This window comes from Lucilia sericata, unplaced genomic scaffold (genome assembly GCF_015586225.1).
Source record: "Lucilia sericata isolate MDLA Ls3-8-SP2 unplaced genomic scaffold, ASM1558622v1 Contig000982F_arrow, whole genome shotgun sequence".
Taxonomy (NCBI): domain Eukaryota; kingdom Metazoa; phylum Arthropoda; class Insecta; order Diptera; family Calliphoridae; genus Lucilia; species Lucilia sericata.
In genome coordinates, this window is record NW_023994965.1 from 127,314 (window position 1) to 154,273 (window position 26,960).

Genomic DNA, 26,960 nt, shown 5'->3' on the forward strand with positions numbered 1-26,960 from the left:
CTCGAATAGAAAAATTCTTTCTGCGTACTCTTGAATATTTTGGCAAGAATTACGTTGAATATTTTTACAGCACGTGCCTAAAATTATACGTCACGGTGTGTATTTTTCTTTAAACACACTTAAAATTTAATTTTGAAATTTAAAATTAATTTTTAAGTGATCATAAAATTTTTAACAAAATGTCACCAAGCTTTTAATTTTAATTGCACTAACACTTAAAAGAAAACTTTTAAAGAATTACTCTCGCTACAAAATTATATGTTTCATAAAAATTCCCATTATTTTCGGAGTGAGAGTAATAATGGACCAATATTCAGAAAGTTTTTAATGTCCTTATGAATCTCATTTATGTATATCGAATGAGCCCGAAATATGTATGTTTTCCAACATAAAGTCTAGTTAATAGTCTAGTTAATAGTCTAGCCTATAGTCGACAGACTAGACTAGTCGATAGTCTAGGTCCATTCTAGTCTTTAGTCTTGTCAATAACCTAGTCTATGGTCTAGTCTATATTCGAGTCGAGTCAATAGTCTACTCTATAGTCTAGTCTATATTCTGGTCTATAGTCTAGTCTATAGTCTAGTCTACAGTGTAGTCTATAGTCTAGTCTACAGTCTCGTCTAGGTTATAGACTAGTCTATAGTCTACTATATAGTCTAGTCTATTGTCTAGTCTATAGTCTAGTCTATTGTCTAGTCTATAGTGTATTGTTTAGTCTATAGTCTAGCATATAGTCTAATCTATAGTCCTATAGTCTAGTCCTTAACATAGTCCATTCCATAGTCTATTCTATAGTCTATTCCATAGTCTATTCTATAGTCTATTCTGTAGTCTATTCTACAGCCTAGTCTAAAGTCTAATCTATTATGTATTCTAGTCTATAGTCGGGAATATATTCTAGTCTATAGTCTAGTCCACAGTCTAGTCTATAGACTAGCTTAAAGTCTAGTCTATAGTCTATTCTATATTCTAGTCTATAAACTACTTTATATTCTAGTCTATGTTGTAGTCTATAGTGTAGTCTATAGTCTAGCCGATAGTCTAGTATATAGCCTAGTCAATAAGTCCATAGTCTAGACTATAGTCTAGTTTATAGACTAGTCTATAGTCTATTCTATAGTCTAGTCTATTGTCTTGTATATTGTCTAGTCTATTGTCTAGTCTGTAGTCTAGTCTATAGTCTAGTCTGTAGTCTAGTCCAGTCTATAGTATAATCTATTTTATAGTCTAGTCTATAGTCTAATCTATTCTAGAGAGTAGTCTATAGTCTAATCTATAGTCTAGTGTATATTCTAGTCTATAGTCTAGTCTACATTCTAGTCTAGTAAATAGTCTAGTTTATGGTGTAGTCGATAAACTAGTTTATAGTCAATCTATAGTCTAGTCCATAATCTAGTCTATAGTCTAATCTATAGTCTAGTCTATATTCTAGTCTATATTGTAGTCTATAGTCTAGTCTATAGTCTAATCTTCACTTAAGTCTATTGTCTAGTCTATAGTCAAGTCTGTAGTCTAGTCTATAGTCCAGTCTTTAGTCTAGTCTATATTCTAGTCTATATTGTAGTCTATAGACTATTCTATAGTCTAATCTTTACTTAAGTCTATTGTCTAGTCTATAGTCAAGTCTGTAGTCTAGTCTATAGTCTAGTCTTTAGACTAGTCTGTAGTCTAGTTTATTCTATAGTCTAGGCTATATTCTAGTCTATAGTCTAGTCTTTATTCTAGTCTATAGTCTAGTCGATAGTCTAGTTTATAGTCTTGTCGATAATTTAGTCTATAGTCTAATCTAGTCTATACATAGTCTAATCTATAGTCTAGTCTATAGTCTAATCGATGGTCTAATCTATAGTCTATATTCCAGTCTATAGTCTAGTCTACATTCTAGTATATATTCTAGTCTATAATCTAGTCTATGTTCTAGCCTATAGTCTAGTCTAGTCTATAGATTAGCATGTCTTCTAGTCTATAGTCTATGTTATAGTCTATATTATAATTTATTCTATATTCTAGTCTATAGTCTATATATAGTCTAGTTTATGGTCCTAACTGTAGTGTAGTCTTTATATTGGACAATGTTTTTCTGGACAATATTCTAATCTATAGTCTGACAGTCCATGTTGAGATCTATTCATATTTTGTATAATATTGTGGTCTACTCTATAGTATTAGCCATATTTTGGTCTATAGCCTAGTTTATGGGAAGGACTAATTCAAGTTTATAGTATATTAAGTCATACCCCTTACCGCATACCCTTAGATTTCTTCGTCAGCTATGATTAATGATCTAACAAGTTCTTTTTAATTTTTATCCAGAGAAATTAAAAATTTTATACTCGTGGAATTAAAAATAGCCATATTTCCTAAGAAAATCACAAAGCATATATTTTTTACACCTTTTATGGTTAGACATTTTACAGAACACATCAAAAGATCAGAAAAAGACATTCCATATATTGTACATAAAAGAAAGCACTTGAATCGGAGCACATACATACATACTTACATTTGTGGTTGTAAAAGATTGTGGGGCACGAAGGGTGATGTTATATGTATATTAATTTTATTTTGAAAATTGCAGCTGTGTACATAATTAACCATTACTTTCGATGGAATGCATTTTTGTAATGTTTTCCCCTCTTTGAGATTTCTTTGTTAATTTTACAAAAAGATTTTTCCTCCCAAATTCTTAGCAGAAACAGGGTGTTGAAAGAAGAGTTTTAGTTTTGTGTTGTTCTTAAATTATTTGACAGTTTGAAAGCTGTCACTCTTTGACTTAATGGTAGTCAAAATTAAGGGATTATTAAATAAATCAATAATTTTACTAAATCAGAGACAATTTTAAAATGACACTTTATATTGAAACACTTTGTTGTATTGCCGCCCAATGGAAAGTGTTGTCTTAATTTTATGTGTGTGATCTTTTTTTATTTTTCAAAAATGTCTATGTCCCCACTATAACTAATAAATTAATAGAAGTGTGTAGTACTACATACAATATAAAGGCTGCCTGGAACTTGTGTCAGTAGTCAAATCGTCTTCGACGTCATGCAAATTACTTTTAATATTTTTGTTTGTAGCTGATAGTGTCGGGTGTTTTGAATATTATAAGTGTGTGTTATGTCTCTTAGCATTTTCGAAATCCATTGATTTTTGAAAATACTATAATACATATTTATTTTAAATAACAACAGATGTTTAAGATTAATTAAATTTCGGAAAGGAATAAGAAGAACAACAGCGTCTCAGTCAACAGCTCAAATTATATTTTTTTTCATATAGATTTGATTTATTATTGTAAAAAGTGTGAAAATATAAATTATATTTTTAATACACTCCTATGTATATATAGGAAATTATTATACATATATAACAAGTTCAGATTTTGGCGTTTCTTTTTTTAATGATCAATATTCATTTACGTTCAATAACCGGAGTGAGAATGATAAGGTATTTTTCAGGAGATAAGGTACTTCAGTTTTTGGATTATTCATTCATTTTGTTGGTTTTACTAAATGTTAATTAATTTTTAAACTTGAATTGAGATCAATTTAAGTTTGAGAGAATCTAGTTCAAAAATAGAGGTCTGACCCCTATTTACATGTATCTCCTGAACTATTGGAAATATCGTCACTAAATTTCACAAAATGTCATATTAATTAAAATAATCATTTCGTAAAATCTATCTTGACAGTTTATTTTAAATGTGTCATATTAAGAACTTCATATTTTAATTAGGTCAATACCTTATTATAAACATATGGCGATTATACGCTTTACCATAGAATACATCATTTTTAAGTTAAATCTTATATCAATATACATATAAGAATAAAACAACAAATTAAGATCTTTTAAAAAGTTGCCTTTAGTAAATGGTTTACAAATGATATGAGCTTTATTGTTATGCTACAAAAAAGTAGGCTTGTATTTTTAATTGCTGTTATTAAGCACAATTATGTCAAAATATCATCAACAATATGTCAAGCCTAAAAAAATTGTTAAAAGCATATAAAACATATTTAATACTTCGAAACTTATGAATCATAACTTTTTCATTAATTTTTCTGCTTGATTGCATTTTCTTTAGTGTGAGAAGAGTTACGGTTTTTCTTTCCAAGATAGACTAATGACTAGACTATAGACTAGACTATAGACTAGACTATAGACTAGACTATAGACTAGACTATAGACTAGACTATAGACTAGGCTAGACTTTGACTAGACTATAGCCTAGACTATAGACTAGACTAGACTTAGACTAGACTATAGACTAGACTATAGACTAGACTATAGACTAGACTATAGACTAGACTATAGACTAGACTATAGACTAGACTATAGACTAGACTATAGACTAGACTATAGACTAGACTATAGACTAGGACTATAGACTAGACTATAGACTAGACTATAGACTAGACTATAGACTAGACTATAGACTAGACTATAGACTAGACTATAGACTAGACTATAGACTAGACTATAGACTAGACTATAGACTAGACTATAGACTAGACTATAGACTAGACTATAGACTAGACTATAGACTAGACTATAGACTAGACTAGACTAGCTAGACTAGACTATAGACTAGACTATAGACTAGACTATAGACTAGACTTAGACTAGACTATAGACTAGACTATAGACTAGACTATAGACTAGACTATAGACTAACTATAGGCTAGACATAGACTAGACTATAGACTAGACTATAGACTAGACTATAGACTAGACTATAGACTAGACTATAGACTAGACTATAGACTAGACTATAGACTAGACTATAGACTAGACTATAGACTAGACTATAGACTAGACTATAGACTAAGACTATAGACTAGACTATAGACTAGACTATAGACTAGACTATAGACTAGACTTAGATAGACTAGAGACTAACTATAGACTATACACTAGACTATAGACTTAGACTATAGACTAGACTATAGACTAGACTATAGACTAGACTATAGACTAGACTATAGACTAGACTATTAGACTAGACCTATAGATTAGACTATAGACTAGACTATAGACTATAGACTAGACTATAGATTAGACTATAGACCAGACTATAGACTAGACTATAGACTAGACTATAGACTAGACTATAGACTAGACTATAGACTAGACTATAGACTAGACTATAGACTAGACTATAGACTAGACTATAGACTAGACTATAGGCTAGACTATAGACTAGACTATAGACTAGACTATAGACTAGACTATAGACTAGACTAGACTGTAGACTAGACTATAGGCTAGACTATAGACTAGACTATAGACTATTCTATAGACTAGACTATAGACTAGACTATAGACTAGACTATATACTAGACTAGACTAGACTAGACTATAGACTACTAGACTAGACTAGACTATAGACTAGACTACTAGACTAGACTATAGACTAGACTAGACTACTAGACGACTAGACTAGACTAGACTATAGACTAGACTAGACTAGACTAGACTATAGACTAGACTATAGACTATAGACTAGACTAGACTATAGACTAGACTATAGACTAGACTATAGACTAGACTATAGACTAGACTATAGACAGACTATAGACTAGACTATAGACCAGACTATAGACTAGACTATAGACCAGACTATAGACTAGACTATAGACTAGACTATAGACTAGACTATAGACTAGACTATAGACTAGACTATAGACTAGACTATAGACTATACTAGACTATAGACTAGACTTGACTTGACTTGATCGACTTGACTCGACTTGACTTGACTTGACTTGACTAGACTATAGACTAGACTATAGACTAGACTATAGACTGGACTATAGACTAGACTATAGACTAGACTATAGACTAGACTATAGACTAGACTATAGACTAGACTATAGACTAGATTATAGACTGTAGACTAGACAATACACTAGACTATAGACTAGACTATGGCCTAGACTATAGATTAGAATATAGACTAGACTAGACTAGACTTAGACTAGACTATAGACTAGAATATAGACTAGACTAGACTTAGACTAGATTATAGACTATACTAGACTATAGACTAGACTATTGACTAGACTATAGACTAGACTATAAACTAGACTAAAGACTAGACTATAGACTAGACTATAGACTAGACTACAGACTAGACTATAGACTAGACTATAGACTGGACTATAGACTAGACTATAGACTAGACTATAGACTAGACTTTAGACTAGACTATAGACTAGACTATAGACTAGACTATAGACTAGACTATATACTAGACTTTAGACTAGACTATAGACTAGACTATATACTAGACTATAGACTAGACTATAGACTAGACAATATACTAGACTATAGACTACATAATTTGTAGAATATGGTCTAGACAATAGACTCGACTATAGACTAGACTATAGACTAGACTATATACTATATTATAGACTAGACCATAGACTAGACTAAATACTAGACTATAGACTAAACTATGAACTATTGACTAGACTATAGACCAGACTATAGACTAGACTATAGACTAGACTATAGACTAGACTATAGACTAGACTATAGACTAGACTATAGACTACACTATAGACTAGACTGTAAACTAGACTATAGACTAGACTATAGACTAGACTATAGACTAGATTATAGACTAGACTATAGACTAGACTATAGACTAAACTATAGACTAGACTAGACAGTACTCAAGACTATAGACTAAATTATGGACTACGCTATAGACTAGACTATAGACTTGACTAGACGAGAGAAGACTAGACTATACTAGACTATAGACTAGACAGTACTCAAGACTATAGACTTGACTAGACTAGACTAGACTAGACTAGACTAGACTATAGACTAGACTAGACTAGACTAGACTAGACTAGACTAGACTAGACTAGACTAGACTGGACTAGACTAGACTAGACTAGACTAGACTAGACTAGACTAGACTAGACTAGACTAGACTAGACTAGACTAGACTAGACTAGACTAGACTAGACTAGACTATAGACTAGACTAGACTATAGACTAAGCTATAGACTAGACTATAGACTAGACTAAAGACTAGACTAGACTAAAGACTAGACTATAGACTAGATTAAAGACTAGACTATAGACTAGACTAAAGACTAGACTATAGACTAGATTATAGACTGGACTAGACTAGACTAGACTATAGACGGATTTCCCCTTAAATATCATAGAGGTGGTAGGACAACTTCTGGCCAAGTTAATGTCGAATTTCATGGATATAAGATTTTTTCTAAACAAAATAAGAAGTACAATACATAACGCTACATATTAATTAAATACATTCCACAAATAGTTGTGCTTGGCAATGGAACCCCCTAATTTGAAACAATAAATGCATTCCACACAAATAATATTTAACTTACGTTGCCAACCGAAAAGAAAACACTTTTAATAATATCATCATGTTGATCATAATTTTAAACAAACGTATTCCTTTGTTTTATTTTCATTAAATGGCTGTTTACAAAATCAAAATGCCACCTAATAACGAGCGCTGAAAAACATAATTTCAAGTTTAAACTTTAAAGCAAATACTTTTTAGTTTTCAAACATATTTATTATTAGTAGAATAGGCATTTTGTTTTATTTATAAAGACTACGGGTGAGAAAATAGTAATAGTTCCGATGCACGGAAGACTATTTTCAATAAGGTTGTTTTTAGGTTTTCTTGTTTTTCGTTTTCCTTTAAATATGTATGTGTTTTCTTAAAGAAATAATTGTATTTTTTGAATATTTTAATAATTTTTTTTCTTTTGCTTGCATTTGAAATATGTGTTTGACGAATAAAGAGCCTGGGAGTTTGTTTTTTTTTTTTGTAGTATAAATTAGCAAATGATGAAAGTGTTTACTCAGTCACGTTTCTTTTTACGTCTAGGCTTCTTTTTCTTTTTTCTTCTCTCCTATTTCTTACTGCTCTTGGTATTTGTATCATCCTTACTCTTGTCGGTCTTTTCTGTATCGGAACCGGCCTTTTTGTCCTTGGTATCCTTGTTTTCTTTTTCTTTGCTTTCTTTCGTTTTATCATCGGACTTCTTATCTTTGCCCTCTTCAGCATCACGATTGGCCAATTTATTGTTGATGAGATTGTGTAGGGCGATAATAGAACGTACCATGGAGGCTAGATAGACTACCAACATTTGATCATTTGTTTTGACATACATGGTCTCAGTAAATTGATCGTTTGTAATGTCGGGCAATAGATTGAAAATATCCTGTAGTTGATAGACAATTTGATAATTTATGGGCATCTTGCCATCACCAACACGCTGCAGATAGTTCTTAATATCATCCAACTGAGCCTTAAGACCGCGCAGACCCATTAATTGATTGGTAATCTTTTGTGATAAACTACCGACAGTGGTATCCTTAATGTCACGCAACAAATGCTCTACGCCCACTTCCTCCGCCTCTTCTGCTCCAATTTCGCTGGGTACATGTTCAAATGTTTTGCTGGTGGGTGAACCATCATCATGAACTTCTTCGACGGCTATGTAAGCTTCTGTGGGTAAACCTAAATCTTTAGGTTTTGCGTCTATAATGACTAAAACAGAATTGGGACAATAGCGTCTTATCAGTTCATTGATAGCAATATCATTTTGATGTAGTTTGGGTCCAGTGTGGTACCAGCCCACAACACGTTCTTTGGCATTGACTTTTTTAAACATGCCATACATATTTTCCAAATAATCATGATCCAAAAACCAAACAGATTTATCTTTGTCATCCTCGTCGAAAGGCACTATAAAGAAAAACGAAAAAGTTTTATAGTAAAAATAATATTTCCAAATAAATCAAGTCTTACCAGCAAAACTGTTGGATATATCTAGAACACCCTTAGACCTCCAGCAACCCAGTAGAACACCCACTACACGCTTTTGATTACCAATCTTGCCCATACGATTGAAATGATCCACCACGGACAACAATACCAGTGGATGTACAATGACTTTGTTTACCAAAACTTCTGATGAAGGCATTTTGTTAAATTTCTTAAATATTTCACAAATAACTTGTTAACAAATTCGTTTCCGTCTATAAAACTCTTTATTTGAGTGAAATTTCAATTAACCGGAATTTGTTTGTTGCAAAAATCTCACAAAAGACACTTTCAATGTAAAGATTATTTTGCAAACTCCTAAATGACAGGCAGAATTTCTAAAGACAATTTTTGTTTTTCATGCTGTCAATGTTGGCAGCACTGACAAAACAACAGTGTTGCTGTGAAATGTCAAAAATATTATGAGGACAACTCTGTTATTGTTGAGAAGTCAGTAAATTTTTGTTATTTACCGTTAGTTATACATTTTTTAAGGAAAACGTTTAATTTGGGAAATAATTAATAAAACAGAATGGATTTAGTAAAAAATTGTGAGAAATCTGATTTTAAAGAAGTTTTGAAGAAGTATCTTGAAGAAATGGTAAGTTGTAATGAAAAATACATTGTTTTAATATGATAAATTATAATGATAAGTTAAGTGATACCGAGGACGATAAGATTCCTATTCGACTGGTCTACGTAAATTCACAAAATTAATATATAATGTAATCCAGACCATAGGCTATGTTCAATCCTATAAGATATCTAGTTTCTAGAGTCAATGCTTTATTGAGATACGAAACAAGACTATACCCAGAATATACGAAACGAGTCTATACTCCAGAATATAGACGAGACTATACTCCTAACTATAGACGAGAATATAGTCCAGACAAGACGATAGAAGAGAATATAGTCCAGACTGTAGAAGAGACTAAGTCCAGACTATAGACGAGACTATAGTCCAGACTGTAGAACAGACCATAGCCCAGACTATAGATGGGACTATAGTCCAGACTGTAGGTGAGACTATAAGCCAGACTACAGAATAGACTATAATCCAGACTCTAGCCCAGACTATAGAAGAGACTATAATCCAGACTGTAGAAGAGACTATAGTCGAGACTATATATTCCAGACTATAGATGAGTCTAAAGTCCGGACTATTGTCTTGACGAGAATATTGGGATTTTAGACTAATTTCTTTAGTATTCTTCTTTTCAGTCGACCAGACATAATTCACTAAAATCTCAATTACTTAGTAAGCAGCAAATGAATAACAATTTAAAGGCCAACACTGAGCAAGCAATCAACAACGATCTAGACACTTCAATGACAGCCATTGATGTTATGCTGAATAATATACATGGTCAGATAGAAGGTGGTATGTACATTTTAACAACTAAAACTGGACAAGTAAAAAAATGCAACGAAACCATAAATGTAAAAGTCGATGAGGAAAATAAGAAACTACATGAACGTTTCTATGAAATGATTACTAGAGATGTGATGACATTGAAAGTAAGTTTAGTAGTTTTTATGGGCTTTTATTTAACATAATTTATTTTTCTTGATTTTTTTAGCCTTATCATGAAGTTGAAGAAGCTATAAATGATTTAAAGCATAAAACAGATTGCTGCCTAGAGAAGTGGCAAAAAGAAAAAGAATTATTTAATAGAATACTACATAATCGTGTCCAGGACTTTATACAGATAAGAGATGTTATTAATATGTTGGAGCCACTGGAAAAAGAAGTGATGTATGTTATTTAAAGTCTTCAATTAAACAAAATGTTGTTTTTCTTAAAAACTTTGGAATTTTCTAGGCTTCATATTAAAAACTTGATGAAAACCGTTGAACAACAATTGAATACGTTTGGTTTAGAGCGTATCGAAGAGGCAAATGAAAACTCTAACGAATCAAAGGATTTGCTTAAAGATATAGATAATTTGAAGACACAACTAAATATAAATTAAAGAATATTTAAATAAAATTGTAGTAGTTTAAGTTTATAACAGTTAAAAGGTCTCAACTAAAGAACAATTTTTAAATTTCAATTTAATAAATCGTTGAATTACATATTTAAAGCTTTTAAAGAAACTTAATATTTTTCAACCAGAAATTGTATCTTGAAGTAAGCAGAATCTAATTTTAATATAGGTTTCGGATAGGTATCTAGTTCTTGTATTAACTTAAAGGTATGGAATAAAAAACATGTATTTTTACTTAAAATAAGTATGTATATTTTTGTTAAACATAAAATCTTAATTTGTCTAAACTTATATCTATATAGTAGTTAAATTGTATAAAAAATAATAAAAAAATAAACTTGTACTCAGTCACTTTTTAACAAGTTTCCAATTCCGGTGGTATGGGAATATCATTATGAGCAGCAAATTGCAATAAAGCGGCATATTTCTTTTTCCAGGTTTCAATTTCTCTAGCACACTGTTCATTATCTTCATGCATTTGTTCCAGTTCAGTCCATTCGTGCGACTTTTCTGTTTCTAAAACATCTTTCTGTTCGATACGTTTAATACGGCAACTGGCAGCATAGCCACGATTTTTCAAAGTACGTCTACGCTGCTTCATGCGTACAATCTCCTCGCGGTTAAGACCACGCATTTTTAAAGTGCGATTTAAATCACGCACAGAAATAGAAACCAACTCATCGTCGCTAATATCGGGTATGGGACAGGGCGAGAGAGGGGCCTAGAAAATTCCAAAACACATAGACAAAATATTAGTATATTTGTTTGCTTTTATATATTGAAAATTTTTCAAAAACGAAAAAAGTTTGATATTATTTGCATTTACATAAAGATCTTCAGTTACCATGGTTGATTTTATTATATTGCTCCTTGACTGTTGTTGTTGTGCCTGTGCTAGCTGCTGCTGTTGTAATGATGGCTGCTGTTCCATTGTATTCAATAAGGGATTATTAATTTTTTGCAAGTTGTGATGATGTGTTGATTTTTATTTTTTAGGTAAAAAGATAGATAATTATTGACTTTTTCTTTTTATGGTTATATAAATATATAAAACAAGTATTTGTATTTTACATATAAAAAATATAAATACCGTTTTTAATAGTTTATTTATTGTTTTGTTTTTTTATAACAGGTGAATTTATTAAAAATATTATTATTCACAATCTACAACAAATTTTCACTGCGTTTAATGCAAGAACTCAAAGTCAATAATAATGCTGAAGGTACGGCGTTAATTATACATATAAAAATAGTGTTGGTAAACGAACAAAATATGTAAATCAGTAATGATAACTTTTGCTTAAAAAAAAACTCGCTGAAATTATTTAATAAAATATTTGCGCTGTAATTAAATTTGTTAACTATTCAAAAATCAATTTTTGAAGAAAAATTGTATAGGTTCAAATATAATCAGAATTATTTGCCATTTTTTTGTTTGCTTTATTTAAAGAGAGTAAACCAATTTTGTTTTTCATTTATACATCGTTTTTGGATAAAAATTATGAATGGACAATAACCGTAGTATTTTCGCAAGTGCGTTTAACTAATATAAAGCAGACTTTAGATTTTTCATACATTTAAAAAATGTTTTTTAATTTGGAAATGAAAGAATAATCTTCTTAACTTTGTGACGTATAAAGTAATGTCATATATATTATTTAATGATAAAATTTTTCATTAAAATTGTATTTTCTGTTAAAAAATTGTGTTTTACAATTTTCAAATATTCATATTTACGGATATATGTACCTCGAACATATAATTTTGAATAATTTAATGCTTATTTGAGATGAATAACTTTTGCAGTTCAAGTTCGCTTGTCATACATTTTTATTTAAAACTTGGCATCACTGCTGTATGAATTTGTTCAAAATAACAGCTCTGTTCTTTTCTCCTATTTTTACCTTCTAGCCACTGTTGCCAGATTTGACGATATATCTTCATTTTGACGATTTCCACTTAGGGTTCTATAGTTGAAACGAAAAGTCGACTTTTCGACTTTTTTCATTTAGTTAAAAGTCGACTTTTCGACTATTCGACTTTTTGCATTTTATGAAAAGTCGATTTTTTCGACTTTTCGACTTTTTCCATTTAAATAAAAGTCGACTGTTAGACTTTTCGACTATAAGTATTTTTTTTAGTCGACTTTTCGACTTTTTCCGACTTTTTTTCGACTTTTCGACTTTTTTCGACTATTCTACTTTTTTCGACTTTTCGACTTTTTCGACTTTTTTCGACTTTTTCCGACTTTTATCGACTTTTCGATTTTTTCGACATTTTGACTATTTTCGACTTCTTTCTACTTTTTTCCGACTATTTTTTGACTTTTTTCGAGTTTTTCCGACTATTCGACTTTTTCGACTTTTTCCGACTTTTCGACTTTTTCGACTTTTTCCGACTTTTCGACTTTTTTCGACTTTCTTCGACTTTCTTCGACTTTTTTCGACTTCCAGACTTTTCGACTTTTCGGCTTTTTTCGACTTTTATTCACAAAGTCGACTTTTCGACTTTTTTCACAGACGATAGTCGAGTTATCGACTTTTTTGGAACAAATAGTCGACTTCGACTTTTTTCGACAAAAAGTCGATTATTCGAAAGTCGATTTATAGAACCCTATTTCCTGTCTCTCTAAGAGGGAATAGTGTTTTTGGACATTTGATTTAAAGGAGGAAATTTGTTTTGCATATGAATAATTGATACATCTAATATACATACATTTACTATAGATCATACCAAGTTAGTTTTCAAGAACTCAATGTAAAGTATTTTAAATCATATTTGCCAAATTAAACAGATAATAAACAAATGCATTCGTAATTCAGCTCTGCATTCGTGTTAACTTAACCTAAGTTTTAATTTTGATTATGTTGGAGAACCAAAAAAACTCAATCTGATATTCTGTCCAGTCGTACTGGAATAATTGGTGTTGGCGTTATAATCTTTCGATTCGGTCAATAAGTCTTAGCTGCATATGCAGCTAAGCAAACTTAAAGTACAAACAAACAAAACTAAAAACTATCGAAATTGATAAAAATGCCTCGATAGTTAAAATAATTACTATAAAATCATACCCGTTAATAAAACAACCTTTTGATAAAACAGCAAACCCTAACAGCTGTTTTTGATTGTTATGTGGTGAGTTTCTTTAAAAACGTAAACAAATGAAACAAAAACAATTTACTGGACATATTTATTTTGTGCTAAGAAAAATTTATGTATTTTTATAATGTTTTATATCCAGTGCAAGTGTTCTTGGTGTACACCATCTACCCCAATAATAATTCCGGTTTCTTTAGAATCAAACCTTTTTAAAAACGCCATATATAATGTGCAATTCATTCTATATTCCATGACTGGTTGATAGAGTCACGGAATCCATCGGAGATCAACCAAAAAAAATGAAAAAGGGGTGGCTTTAACTTCTTGTTCCGTTCATATGGGACAAGATTCGAGCCTCATCGTGTCAGTTCGCCAGATACCTCTTTTGTGTATATTGCAGGGTCCTGGTACCCAACACAGCCTTATTGTTAACGGTCTCATAATAACACTCATTATAACACTTATCGGTCCACAGTTGACCCTACCTAAAATCTCAAACAGATTATGCCATCCGATTTCTACACTTCCAACTTAAAGTTCTATATATGTTTTTATCGTGCACAAGATCGTCCGATAGACGTTATATATAATTTTCTATATACTACCATAGTAACATTTTTTGTGAAAAAAAGTTTGTTGTTGTAGTACACCCCTAGAACGATGAAATCCGGTAAACAAATTATGCCATTCGATTTCTACACTTCCGGCTTATATATAATTTTATATATACTACCATTGTAACATTTTTTGTGAAAAAAAAGTTTGTTGTTGTAGTACACCCCCTAGAACGATGAAATCCGGAAAAAAATTTATGCCATCCGATTTCTACACTTCCAACTTAAAATTCTATATAGGTTTTAATCGTGCACAAGATCGTCCGATAGACGTTATATATCATTTTATAAATTCGGCCATAGTATCATTTTTTGTAAAAAAAAGTTTGTTGTAGAACACACCCTAGAACGATGAAATCTGGAAAAAAATGTATGCCATCTGTTTTCTACACATCCAACTTAAAGTTCTACATAGGTTTTTATCGTGCACATGATCGTCCGATAGCAGTTATATATCAATTTATATATACTTCCATAATAACATTTTTTGTAAAAAAAAAGTTTGTTGTTGTAGTACACACCCTAGAACGATGAAATCCGGAAAAAAATGTATGCCATCCGATTTCTACACTTCCAACTTAAAATTCTATATAGGTTTTTATCATGCACAAGATCGTCCGATAGCAGTTATATATCATTTTATATATACGGCTATAGTAACATTTTTTGTAAAAAAAAGTTTGTTGTTGTAGTACACACCCTAGAACGATGAAATCCGGAAAAAAATGTATGCCATCCGGTTTCTACACTTCCAACTTAAAGTTCTATATAGGTTTTTATCGTGCACAAGATCGTCCGATAGCAGTTATATATCATTTTATATATACGGCTATAGTAACATTTTTTGTAAAAAAAAAGTTTGTTGTTGTAGTACACACCCTAGAACGATGAAATCCGGAAAAAAATGTATGCCATCCGGTTTCTACACTTCCAACTTAAAGTTCTATATAGGTTTTTATCGTGCACAAGATCGTCCGATAGCAGTTATATATCATTTTATATATACGGCTATAGTAACATTTTTTGTAAAAAAAAAGTTTGTTGTTGTAGTACACACCCTAGAACGATGAAATCCGGAAAAAAATGTATGCCATCCGATTTCCACACTTCCAACTTAAAGTTCTATATAGGTTTTTATCGTGCACAAGATCGTCCGATAGCAGTTATATATCATTTTATATATACGGCCATAATAACATTTTTTGGAAAAAAAAGTTTGTTGTTGTAGTACACACCCTAGAACGATGAAATCCGGAAAAAAATGTATGCCATACGATTTCTACACTTCCAACTTAAAGTTCTATATAGGTTTTTATCGTGCACAAGATCGTCCGATAGCAGTTATATATCATTTTATATATACGGCTATAGTAACATTTTTTGTAAAAAAAAGTTTGTTGTTGTAGTACACACCCTAGAACGATGAAATCCGGAAAAAAATGTATGTCATCCGATTTCTACACTTCTGACTTAAAGTTCTATATAGGTTTTTATCGTGCACAAGATCGTCCGATAGCAGTTATATATCATTTTATATATACGGCTATAGTAACTTTTTTTGTAAAAAAAAAGTTTGTTGTTGTAGTACACACCCTAGAACGATGAAATCCGGAAAAAAATGTATGTCATCCGATTTCTACACTTCTGACTTAAAGTTCTATATAGGTTTTTATCGTGCACAAGATCGTCCGATAGCAGTTATATATCATTTTATATATACGGCCATAGTTACATTTTTTGTAAAAAAAAAGTTTGTTGTTGTAGTACACACCCTAGAACGATGAAATCCGGAAAAAAATGTATGTCATCCGATTTCTACACTTCCAACTTAAAGTTCTATATAGGTTTTTATCGTGCACAAGATCGTCCGATAGCAGTTATATATCATTTTATATATACGGCCATAGTTACATTTTTTGTAAAAAAAAAGTTTGTTGTTGTAGTACACACCCTAGAGCGATGAAATCCGGAAAAAAATGTATGCCATCCGATTTCTACACTTCCAACTTAAAGTTCTATATAGGTTTTTATCGTGCACAAGATCGTCCGATAGCAGTTATATATCATTTTATATATACGGCTATAGTAACATTTTTTGTAAAAAAAAGTTTGTTGTTGTAGTACACACCCTAGAACGATGAAATCCGGAAAAAAATGTATGTCATCCGATTTCTACACTTCTGACTTAAAGTTCTATATAGGTTTTTATCGTGCACAAGATCGTCCGATAGCAGTTATATATCATTTTATATATACGGCTATAGTAACATTTTTTGTAAAAAAAAAGTTTGTTGTTGTAGTACACACCCTAGGACGATGAAATCCGGAAAAAAATGTATGCCATCCGATTTCTACACTTCCAACTTAAAGTTCTATATAGGTTTTTATCGTGCACAAGATCGTCCGATAGCAGTTATATATCATTTTATATATACGGCTATAGTAACATTTTTTGTAAAAAAAAAGTTTGTTGTTGTAGTACACACCCTAGAACGATGAAATCTGGAAAAAAATGTATGTCATCCGATTTCTACACTTCCAACTTAAAGTTCTATATAGGTTTTTATCGTGCACAAGATCGTCCGATAGCAGTTATATATCATTTTATATATACGGCTATAGTAACTTTTTTTGTAAAAAAAAAGTTTGTTGTTGTAGTACACACCCTAGAACGATGAAATCCGGAAAAAAATGTATGCCATCCGATTTCTACACTTCCAACTTAAAGTTCTATATAGGTTTTTATCGTGCACAAGATCGTCCGATAGCAGTTATATATCATTTTATATATACGGCCATAATAACATTTTTTGTAAAAAAAAGTTTGTTGTTGTAGTACACACCCTAGAACGATGAAATCCGGAAAAAAATGTATGTCATCCGATTTCTACACTTCTGACTTAAAGTTCTATATAGGTTTTTATCGTGCACAAAATCGTCCGATAGCAGTTATATATCATTTTATATATACGGCCATAGTTACATTTTTTGTAAAAAAAAAGTTTGTTGTTGTAGTACACACCCTAGAACGATGAAATCCGGAAAAAAATGTATGTCATCCGATTTCTACACTTCCAACTTAAAGTTCTATATAGGTTTTTATCGTGCACAAGATCGTCCGATAGCAGTTATATATCATTTTATATATACGGCCATAGTTACATTTTTTGTAAAAAAAAAGTTTGTTGTTGTAGTACACACCCTAGAACGATGAAATCCGGAAAAAAATGTATGCCATCCGGTTTCTACACTTCCAACTTAAAGTTCTATATAGGTTTTTATCGTGCACAAGATCGTCCGATAGCAGTTATATATCATTTTATATATACGGCTATAGTAACATTTTTTGTAAAAAAAAAGTTTGTTGTTGTAGTACACACCCTAGAACGATGAAATCCGGAAAAAAATGTATGCCATCCGGTTTCTACACTTCCAACTTAAAGTTCTATATAGGTTTTTATCGTGCACAAGATCGTCCGATAGCAGTTATATATCATTTTATATATACGGCTATAGTAACATTTTTTGTAAAAAAAAAGTTTGTTGTTGTAGTACACACCCTAGAACGATGAAATCCGGAAAAAAATGTATGCCATCCGGTCTCTACACTTCCAACTTAAAGTTCTATATAGGTTTTTATCGTGCACAAGATCGTCCGATAGCAGTTATATATCATTTTATATATACGGCTATAGTAACATTTTTTGTAAAAAAATAGTTTGTTGTTGTAGTACACACCCTAGAACGATGAAATCCGGAAAAAAATGTATGCCATCCGATTTCCACACTTCCAACTTAAAGTTCTATATAGGTTTTTATCGTGCACAAGATCGTCCGATAGCAGTTATATATCATTTTATATATACGGCCATAATAACATTTTTTGGAAAAAAAAGTTTGTTGTTGTAGTACACACCCTAGAACGATGAAATCCGGAAAAAAATGTATGCCATACGATTTCTACACTTCCAACTTAAAGTTCTATATAGGTTTTTATCGTGCACAAGATCGTCCGATAGCAGTTATATATCATTTTATATATACGGCTATAGTAACATTTTTTGTAAAAAAAAAGTTTGTTGTTGTAGTACACACCCTAGAACGATGAAATCCGGAAAAAAATGTATGCCATCCGATTTCTACACTTCCAACTTAAAGTTCTATATAGGTTTTTATCGTGCACAAGATCGTCCGATAGCAGTTATATATCATTTTATATATACGGCTATAGTAACATTTTTTGTAAAAAAAAAGTTTGTTGTTGTAGTACACACCCTAGAATGATGAAATCCGGAAAAAAATGTATGCCATCCGGTTTCTACACTTCCAACTTAAAGTTCTATATAGGTTTTTATCGTGCACAAGATCGTCCGATAGCAGTTATATATCATTTTATATATACGGCTATAGTAAAATTGTTTGTAAAAAAAAAGTTTGTTGTTGTAGTACACACCCTAGAACGATGAAATCCGAAAAAAAATGTATGCCATCCGATTTCTACACTTCCAACTTAAAGTTCTATATAGGTTTTTATCGTGCACAAGATCGTCCGATAGCAGTTATATATCATTTTATATATACGGCTATAGTAACATTTTTTGTAAAAAAAAAGTTTGTTGTTGTAGTACACACCCTAGAACGATGAAATCCGGAAAAAAATGTATGTCATCCGATTTCTACACTTCTGACTTAAAGTTCTATATAGGTTTTTATCGTGCACAAGATCGTCCGATAGCAGTTATATATCATTTTATATATACGGCCATAGTTACATTTTTTGTAAAAAAAAAGTTTGTTGTTGTAGTACACACCCTAGAACGATGAAATCCGGAAAAAAATGTATGTCATCCGATTTCTACACTTCCAACTTAAAGTTCTATATAGGTTTTTATCGTGCACAAGATCGTCCGATAGCAGTTATATATCATTTTATATATACGGCCATAGTTACATTTTTTGTAAAAAAAAAGTTTGTTGTTGTAGTACACACCCTAGAACGATGAAATCCGGAAAAAAATGTATGCCATCCGATTTCTACACTTCCAACTTAAAGTTCTATATAGGTTTTTATCGTGCACAAGATCGTCCGATAGCAGTTATATATCATTTTATATATACGGCTATAGTAACATTTTTTGTAAAAAAAAAGTTTGTTGTTGTAGTACACACCCTAGAACGATGAAATCTGGAAAAAAATGTATGTCATCCGATTTCTACACTTCCAACTTAAAGTTCTATATAGGTTTTTATCGTGCACAAGATCGTCCGATAGCAGTTATATATCATTTTATATATACGGCTATAGTAACATTTTTTGTAAAAAAAAAGTTTGTTGTTGTAGTACACACCCTAGAACGATGAAATCTGGAAAAAAAATGTATGTCATCCGATTTCTACACTTCCAACTTAAAGTTCTATATAGGTTTTTATCGTGCACAAGATCGTCCGATAGCAGTTATATATCATTTTATATATACGGCTATAGTAACTTTTTTGTAAAAAAAAAGTTTGTTGTTGTAGTACACACCCTAGAACGATGAAATCCGGAAAAAAATGTATGCCATCCGATTTCTACACTTCCAACTTAAAGTTCTATATAGGTTTTTATCGTGCACAAGATCGTCCGATAGCAGTTATATATCATTTTATATATACGGCTATAGTAACATTTTTTGTAAAAAAAAGTTTGTTGTTGTAGTACACACCCTAGAACGATGAAATCCGGAAAAAAATGTATGTCATCCGATTTCTACACTTCTGACTTAAAGTTCTATATAGGTTTTTATCGTGCACAAGATCGTCCGATAGCAGTTATATATCATTTTATATATACGGCCATAGTTACATTTTTTGTAAAAAAAAAGTTTATTGTTGTAGTACACACCCTAGAACGATGAAATCCGGAAAAAAATGTATGTCATCCGATTTCTACACTTCCAACTTAAAGTTCTATATAGGTTTTTATCGTGCACAAGATCGTCCGATAGCAGTTATATATCATTTTATATATACGGCCATAGTTACATTTTTTGTAAAAAAAAAAGTTTGTTGTTGTAGTACACACCCTAGAACGATGAAATCCGGAAAAAAATGTATGCCATCCGATTTCTACACTTCCAACTTAAAGTTCTATATAGGTTTTTATCGTGCACAAGATCGTCCGATAGCAGTTATATATCATTTTATATATACGGCTATAGTAACATTTTTTGTAAAAAAAAAGTTTGTTGTTGTAGTACACACCCTAGAACGATGAAATCTGGAAAAAAATGTATGTCATCCGATTTCTACACTTCCAACTTAAAGTTCTATATAGGTTTTTATCGTGCACAAGATCGTCCGATAGCAGTTATATATCATTTTATATATACGGCTATAGTAACATTTTTTGTAAAAAAAAAGTTTGTTGTTGTAGTACACACCCTAGAACGATGAAATCTGGAAAAAAATGTATGTCATCCGATTTCTACACTTCCAACTTAAAGTTCTATATAGGTTTTTATCGTGCACAAGATCGTCCGATAGCAGTTATATATCATTTTATATATACGGCTATAGTAACTTTTTTTGTAAAAAAAAAGTTTGTTGTTGTAGTACACACCCTAGAACGATGAAATCCGGAAAAAAATGTATGCCATCCGATTTCTACACTTCCAACTTAAAGTTCTATATAGGTTTTTATCGTGCACAAGATCGTCCGATAGCAGTTATATATCATTTTATATATACGGCCATAATAACATTTTTTGTAAAAAAAAGTTTGTTGTTGTAGTACACACCCTAGAACGATGAAATCCGGAAAAAAATGTATGTCATCCGATTTCTACACTTCTGACTTAAAGTTCTATATAGGTTTTTATCGTGCACAAAATCGTCCGATAGCAGTTATATATCATTTTATATATACGGCCATAGTTACATTTTTTGTAAAAAAAAAGTTTGTTGTTGTAGTACACACCCTAGAACGATGAAATCCGGAAAGAAATGTATGTCATCCGATTTCTACACTTCCAACTTAAAGTTCTATATAGGTTTTTATCGTGCACAAGATCGTCCGATAGCAGTTATATATCATTTTATATATACGGCCATAGTTACATTTTTTGTAAAAAAAAAGTTTGTTGTTGTAGTACACACCCTAGAACGATGAAATCCGGAAAAAAATGTATGCCATCCGGTTTCTACACTTCCAACTTAAAGTTCTATATAGGTTTTTATCGTGCACAAGATCGTCCGATAGCAGTTATATATCATTTTATATATACGGCTATAGTAACATTTTTTGTAAAAAAAAGTTTGTTGTTGTAGTACACACCCTAGAACGATGAAATCCGGAAAAAAATGTATGCCATCCGGTTTCTACACTTCCAACTTAAAGTTCTATATAGGTTTTTATCGTGCACAAGATCGTCCGATAGCAGTTATATATCATTTTATATATACGGCTATAGTAACATTTTTTGTAAAAAAATAGTTTGTTGTTGTAGTACACACCCTAGAACGATGAAATCCGGAAAAAAATGTATGCCATCCGATTTCCACACTTCCAACTTAAAGTTCTATATAGGTTTTTATCGTGCACAAGATCGTCCGATAGCAGTTATATATCATTTTATATATACGGACATAATAACATTTTTTGGAAAAAAAAGTTTGTTGTTGTAGTACACACCCTAGAACGATGAAATCCGGAAAAAAAAGTATGCCATACGATTTCTACACTTCCAACTTAAAGTTCTATATAGGTTTTTATCGTGCACAAGATCGTCCGATAACAGTTATATATCATTTTATATATACGGCTATAGTAACATTTTTTGTAAAAAAAAAGTTTGTTGTTGTAGTACACACCCTAGAACGATGAAATCCGGAAAAAAATGTATGCCATCCGATTTCTACACTTCCAACTTAAAGTTCTATATAGGTTTTTATCGTGCACAAGATCGTCCGATAGCAGTTATATATCATTTTATATATACGGCTATAGTAACATTTTTTGTAAAAAAAAAGTTTGTTGTTGTAGTACACACCCTAGAACGATGAAATCCGGAAAAAAATGTATGCCATCCGATTTCTACACTTCCAACTTAAAGTTCTATATAGGTTTTTATCGTGCACAAGATCGTCCGATAGCAGTTATATATCATTTTATATATACGGCTATAGTAACATTTTTTGTAAAAAAAAAGTTTGTTGTTGTAGTACACACCCTAGAACGATGAAATCCGGAAAAAAATGTATGTCATCCGATTTCTACACTTCTGACTTAAAGTTCTATATAGGTTTTTATCGTGCACAAGATCGTCCGATAGCAGTTATATATCATTTTATATATACGGCCATAGTTACATTTTTTGTAAAAAAAAAGTTTGTTGTTGTAGTACACACCCTAGAACGATGAAATCCGGAAAAAAATGTATGTCATCCGATTTCTACACTTCCAACTTAAAGTTCTATATAGGTTTTTATCGTGCACAAGATCGTCCGATAGCAGTTATATATCATTTTATATATACGGCCATAGTTACATTTTTTGTAAAAAAAAAGTTTGTTGTTGTAGTACACACCCTAGAACGATGAAATCCGGAAAAAAATGTATGCCATCCGATTTCTACACTTCCAACTTAAAGTTCTATATAGGTTTTTATCGTGCACAAGATCGTCCGATAGCACTTATATATCATTATATATATGACCATAGTAACATTTTTTGAATGTTTTTTATTAAAAGGCATTCTGTAACGATATAATCCCAAATATATTTATATTTTATCAGATTTGTTCCTTTCCACATTAATACACATATTTTAATTGATCAAAAATATTTTTTTTAATGTAAATCATGAAAATCAATTTTTTTGAATTTTTTCCACGTGCTTAAACACATATTGAAAATGTAAATAATGAAAACGAGTTTTTGCGTCTTTTCCACGTGCAGAAACACATATTTGTAAACAAAAATAACTCACCACACCAAAAAAAATGTTTATTTTGATAAAACAGCTGTTACGGTTTGTTTTATTTTTCGTCGGGTTGTTTTCTTTATGTGCGTTATAAAATCGTATAAATACCATCAAACAAGTATATACATACATATATAATGACGATTTCGAAAAATCAGTTGATTTTTCCTCGAAATTTGACGATTTTACACCCAAATCATCTGGCAACTATGCCTCTAGCAGCTGATTATAAAAAAAATGACAGCAACAACGACAATTTAAAATTTCACTTATTGTATTGTTTACATTTAATTTGCATTAACATAATTTATAATAAATTAACTACTTACTAAATTAAAACTAAAATGCTGCAAAGACTTTTAAATAAAAACCTAACACAACAAAGCCATGGATTACTATCAAAACTTAGATTTAATTTAAAACATTCTTACTCAACAAGTGGCTCAACTGGACCAAGGATTTGTATTGTAGGAGCCGGGCCAGCAGGTTTCTATGCAGCACAATATATACTAAAAACCCTGCAAGATTCCAAAGTAGATGTAATAGAAAAATTGCCAGTGCCTTTTGGTTTAGTCCGGTGAGTGTGATTATGTTGAAGTTGGTATAGTAGTTTCGACTGATGACGAAGGGCTGGCCGCAAAAGAATTGAATATAGGATCAAATATGGCACGGAATATATTTTGAAAATAAGCTTAAATAAATGAATTTAAAGTTAATTTGTATAAAATGTAATTTGTTTTGAAACAATTACTTCCTATACTCGCCAAACTCCAGGTGGCCTTAGCAGTAGCTAAACATAAACTCAAGATTATTATTAATATCGCCGGAAGTACTTTTAATTTAAACATTTTTTACTAATTTTTATTAAAACTTATAATAAATTGCTAGTATTTCATATTTATATAGAAAAATTTCATCATTGTTCATGATTTGTGTTACATAGATACTTTCTTCCTATTGTTTTTGTCTATTCTTATCTTAATGACTTTAACAATTAGTTTATCAATTTTAGTGCTTAATATTTTACTTTACTTTATTATTTAGTAATAGTTGTTGTTTTTTCTTCTAGTTTTGGCGTTGCCCCTGACCATCCGGAGGTGAAAAATGTCATTAACACTTTTACAAAGACCGCTGATAATACTCGCTTTAATTTCTATGGTAATGTTACTTTGGGTAAAGATGTTAGTTTACAGCAATTACGGGATAACTATCATGCTGTCCTCTTGACCTATGGTGCCGATCAAGATCGTGAATTGGGTATAGCAAATGAAAAGGAATCAAATGTTTTGTCGGCTAGAAATTTTGTTGCCTGGTATAATGGTTTACCGGGAGCGGAGAATCTTAATCCTAATTTAAGTGGCAAATCTGTAACAATAGTTGGTCAAGGCAATGTAGCTGTTGATGTTGCAAGAATGCTTTTGAGTCCAATTGATGTTTTAAAGGTAAATTTAATTAAAATAAACAAGAAACTGTTGCAGTTTTCAAAAGGCTTTGTATGGGGCCATATCCACAATGAACCGGATATAAACTGTAGTCTCGTTTATAGACTGAACTATAGTCTCGTCTAGACTGAACTATAGTCTTGTCTAGATTGAACTATAGTTTAGATAATAGTATCGTATATAGTCTCGTCTATAGTCAAATCTATATTCTAGTCTATAGTCAAGTCCATAACCTAGTCTATAATCTTGATTACTTTATAGTCTATAGTCTAGTCTGGTCTGTAGTTTAGCGTATAGTCTAGTCTATAGCGTAGTCCATAATTTAGTCTATAGTCTTGACTACTGTCTAGTCTATAGTCTTGTCTTTTGTCTAGTCTATTGTCTTGTCTATAGTCTAGTCTATTTTCAAGTCTTTTGTCTCGTCTGGTCTATAGTAGCTTTTTGAATTTTAAATAACTCACTGTTGCTCCTTTTTATTTCATTTCAGAAAACCGACATAACCTCCTACGCCCTAGACACATTAGCCAGCAGTAAAGTAGAACAAGTATATCTAGTTGGTCGTAGAGGACCCTTACAGGTGGCCTTCACTATCAAGGAACTAAGAGAAATGTTAAAACTGCCAAATGTAAGCACACAATGGAGACAACAAGACTTTGAAGGCGTAGCAGAAGTGGTAGACCAACTAGCCAGACCTCGTAAACGTTTAACCGAATTAATGCTCAAAAGTTTAAAAGAACAACCAGCAATTCCACAACACAAAAGACAATTTTTACCCATTTTCATGAGATCGCCTAAATCATTAGACAACAATCAACTTATATTCAATGTCAATCGAATGCAAGAGGACAAAGCTATAGCCACCGAACAAGAAGAATCATTACCCGCAGATTTAGTTCTCAGAAGTATAGGTTATAAATCTTCATGTGTCGATAGCGGTATATGTTTTGATGCTAAAACAGGAAAAGTTTTTAACCAGCAGGGTAGAGTTTTAAAGTCCCCACAGGATACAACTATAGATAAGGCTTTATATGTGGCGGGTTGGTTGGGCACTGGTCCCACAGGAGTCATCTTGACTACAATGAATGTAGCTTTTGCTGTAGCTAAAACGATATGTGATGATGTTTTAAGTAAAGATATTAATACAGATGATCAAAAATTGGGTCTGCAGCAGTTATTGAAAACTCATGCTGTGGTTAACTGGCAAGGTTGGCAAAAAATTGATCAAGAAGAAGCTAAGAGGGGACAATTGGTGGGAAAACCTAGAGAGAAAATTGTTAAAATCGAAGAAATGTTAAAAGTAGCTGGTGTATGATAATCATATACAATTTTTTAACCAACTAATAGAATGGTGCTAAAAACATTTGTTTTATTATACAATAAGCAAACAAAGTTTATGGTAAAAATAAATAGCCGAACAAGTCTAAAGGTTTTAATGTTAATATTTTATTAGGAAATTAAAGTATATGGGTTTAATTATTTTTTTTTATATAAAAGGTTATTTTGTCGGTTGTTACATTACTAGTATGAAATTTATTATTATTTATAATTTTGATATAAATTTGTTACATTCTTCTTTAAGTAGATTAAATAAATTATATTTTACCAAAGTGGACTTTAAATAAAATGAAAAAAATTAATCGATTTTTTATTAAAAATTGTAGTGAAATTCCTTTTTGAATTGATATTGGACTTGTTTTTTTTTTTTGTTGTTTTCCTTTTTTGTTGTTATTTAAGGAACTGGTTTCTTTATTAAAGTGTTTTTAAGGAAATTGCTGCCTATTTCCGCTTTTTTATAAAAACCGATTTCGAAAATAAGGTTGACGAATATAGAACAAATTTCAATCATTACTATAATTCCCTCAAAAATGCCTATTTCTTCACTTGGTGTTTCTATAAAACAAAAATATAACAGTATTATTTATAATTCCGAATTATTTTGGTGAATTTTTAATGCCTACATAAGCATACCTCCTCCGCTCCATAAATCTATATATTTTCGCCTTAGAAGGCAGTCC

At 31.3% G+C, this 26,960-nt stretch overlaps 4 protein-coding genes across 8 annotated transcripts in view; 2 read left to right on the forward strand and 2 right to left on the reverse strand.

Moving 5' to 3' along the window:
- The window catches only part of LOC119609452, a 34,077-nt gene extending 23,034 nt beyond the window's left edge, over positions 1–11,043 (forward strand). The window contains exons 1-4 of one of the 2 annotated variants that reach the window (XM_037964236.1): positions 9,324–9,437; positions 10,061–10,357; positions 10,420–10,595; positions 10,662–11,043. In XM_037964236.1, the coding sequence (XP_037820164.1) occupies positions 9,369–9,437; positions 10,061–10,357; positions 10,420–10,595; positions 10,662–10,812 (693 nt within the window). In that variant the 5' untranslated portion in view covers positions 9,324–9,368 and the 3' untranslated portion in view covers positions 10,813–11,043. Of the gene's footprint in view, positions 1–9,323; positions 9,438–10,060; positions 10,358–10,419; positions 10,596–10,661 lie in introns of those variants that run through there. The other variant, XM_037964237.1, reaches the window with a different exon arrangement.
- LOC119609450 (26S proteasome non-ATPase regulatory subunit 7) lies at positions 7,420–9,199 on the reverse strand. The gene is made up of 2 exons (XM_037964234.1): positions 8,822–9,199; positions 7,420–8,758 (listed from the first exon to the last, which is right to left on the reverse strand). Exons 1-2 carry the CDS (start codon positions 8,994–8,996, stop codon positions 7,920–7,922), a joined length of 1,014 nt encoding a protein of 337 aa, XP_037820162.1. The 5' UTR covers positions 8,997–9,199; the 3' UTR covers positions 7,420–7,919.
- An 18-nt stretch (positions 11,044–11,061) lies between the features above and the next one.
- On the reverse strand, positions 11,062–12,056 carry LOC119609454 (transcription factor MafK). 4 transcript variants are annotated; one of them, XM_037964242.1, is made up of 3 exons: positions 11,918–12,056; positions 11,654–11,746; positions 11,062–11,548 (listed from the first exon to the last, which is right to left on the reverse strand). In XM_037964242.1, exons 2-3 carry the CDS (start codon positions 11,672–11,674, stop codon positions 11,183–11,185), a joined length of 387 nt encoding a protein of 128 aa, XP_037820170.1. In that variant the 5' UTR covers positions 11,675–11,746; positions 11,918–12,056; the 3' UTR covers positions 11,062–11,182. The 4 variants fall into 4 exon arrangements, with proteins under 4 accessions (XP_037820170.1, XP_037820169.1, XP_037820168.1 ...); XM_037964241.1 differs by having other exon boundaries at positions 11,654–11,749; XM_037964240.1 differs by having other exon boundaries at positions 11,672–12,050.
- Positions 12,057–23,752: 11,696 nt separating this feature from the next.
- LOC119609448 (NADPH:adrenodoxin oxidoreductase, mitochondrial) lies at positions 23,753–26,579 on the forward strand. Its single transcript, XM_037964232.1, has 3 exons — positions 23,753–24,080; positions 24,573–24,945; positions 25,433–26,579. The coding sequence occupies exons 1-3, from the start codon at positions 23,848–23,850 to the stop codon at positions 26,255–26,257; spliced, it is 1,431 nt and encodes a 476-aa protein (XP_037820160.1). The 5' UTR covers positions 23,753–23,847; the 3' UTR covers positions 26,258–26,579.
- Positions 26,580–26,960: the final 381 nt, after the last annotated feature.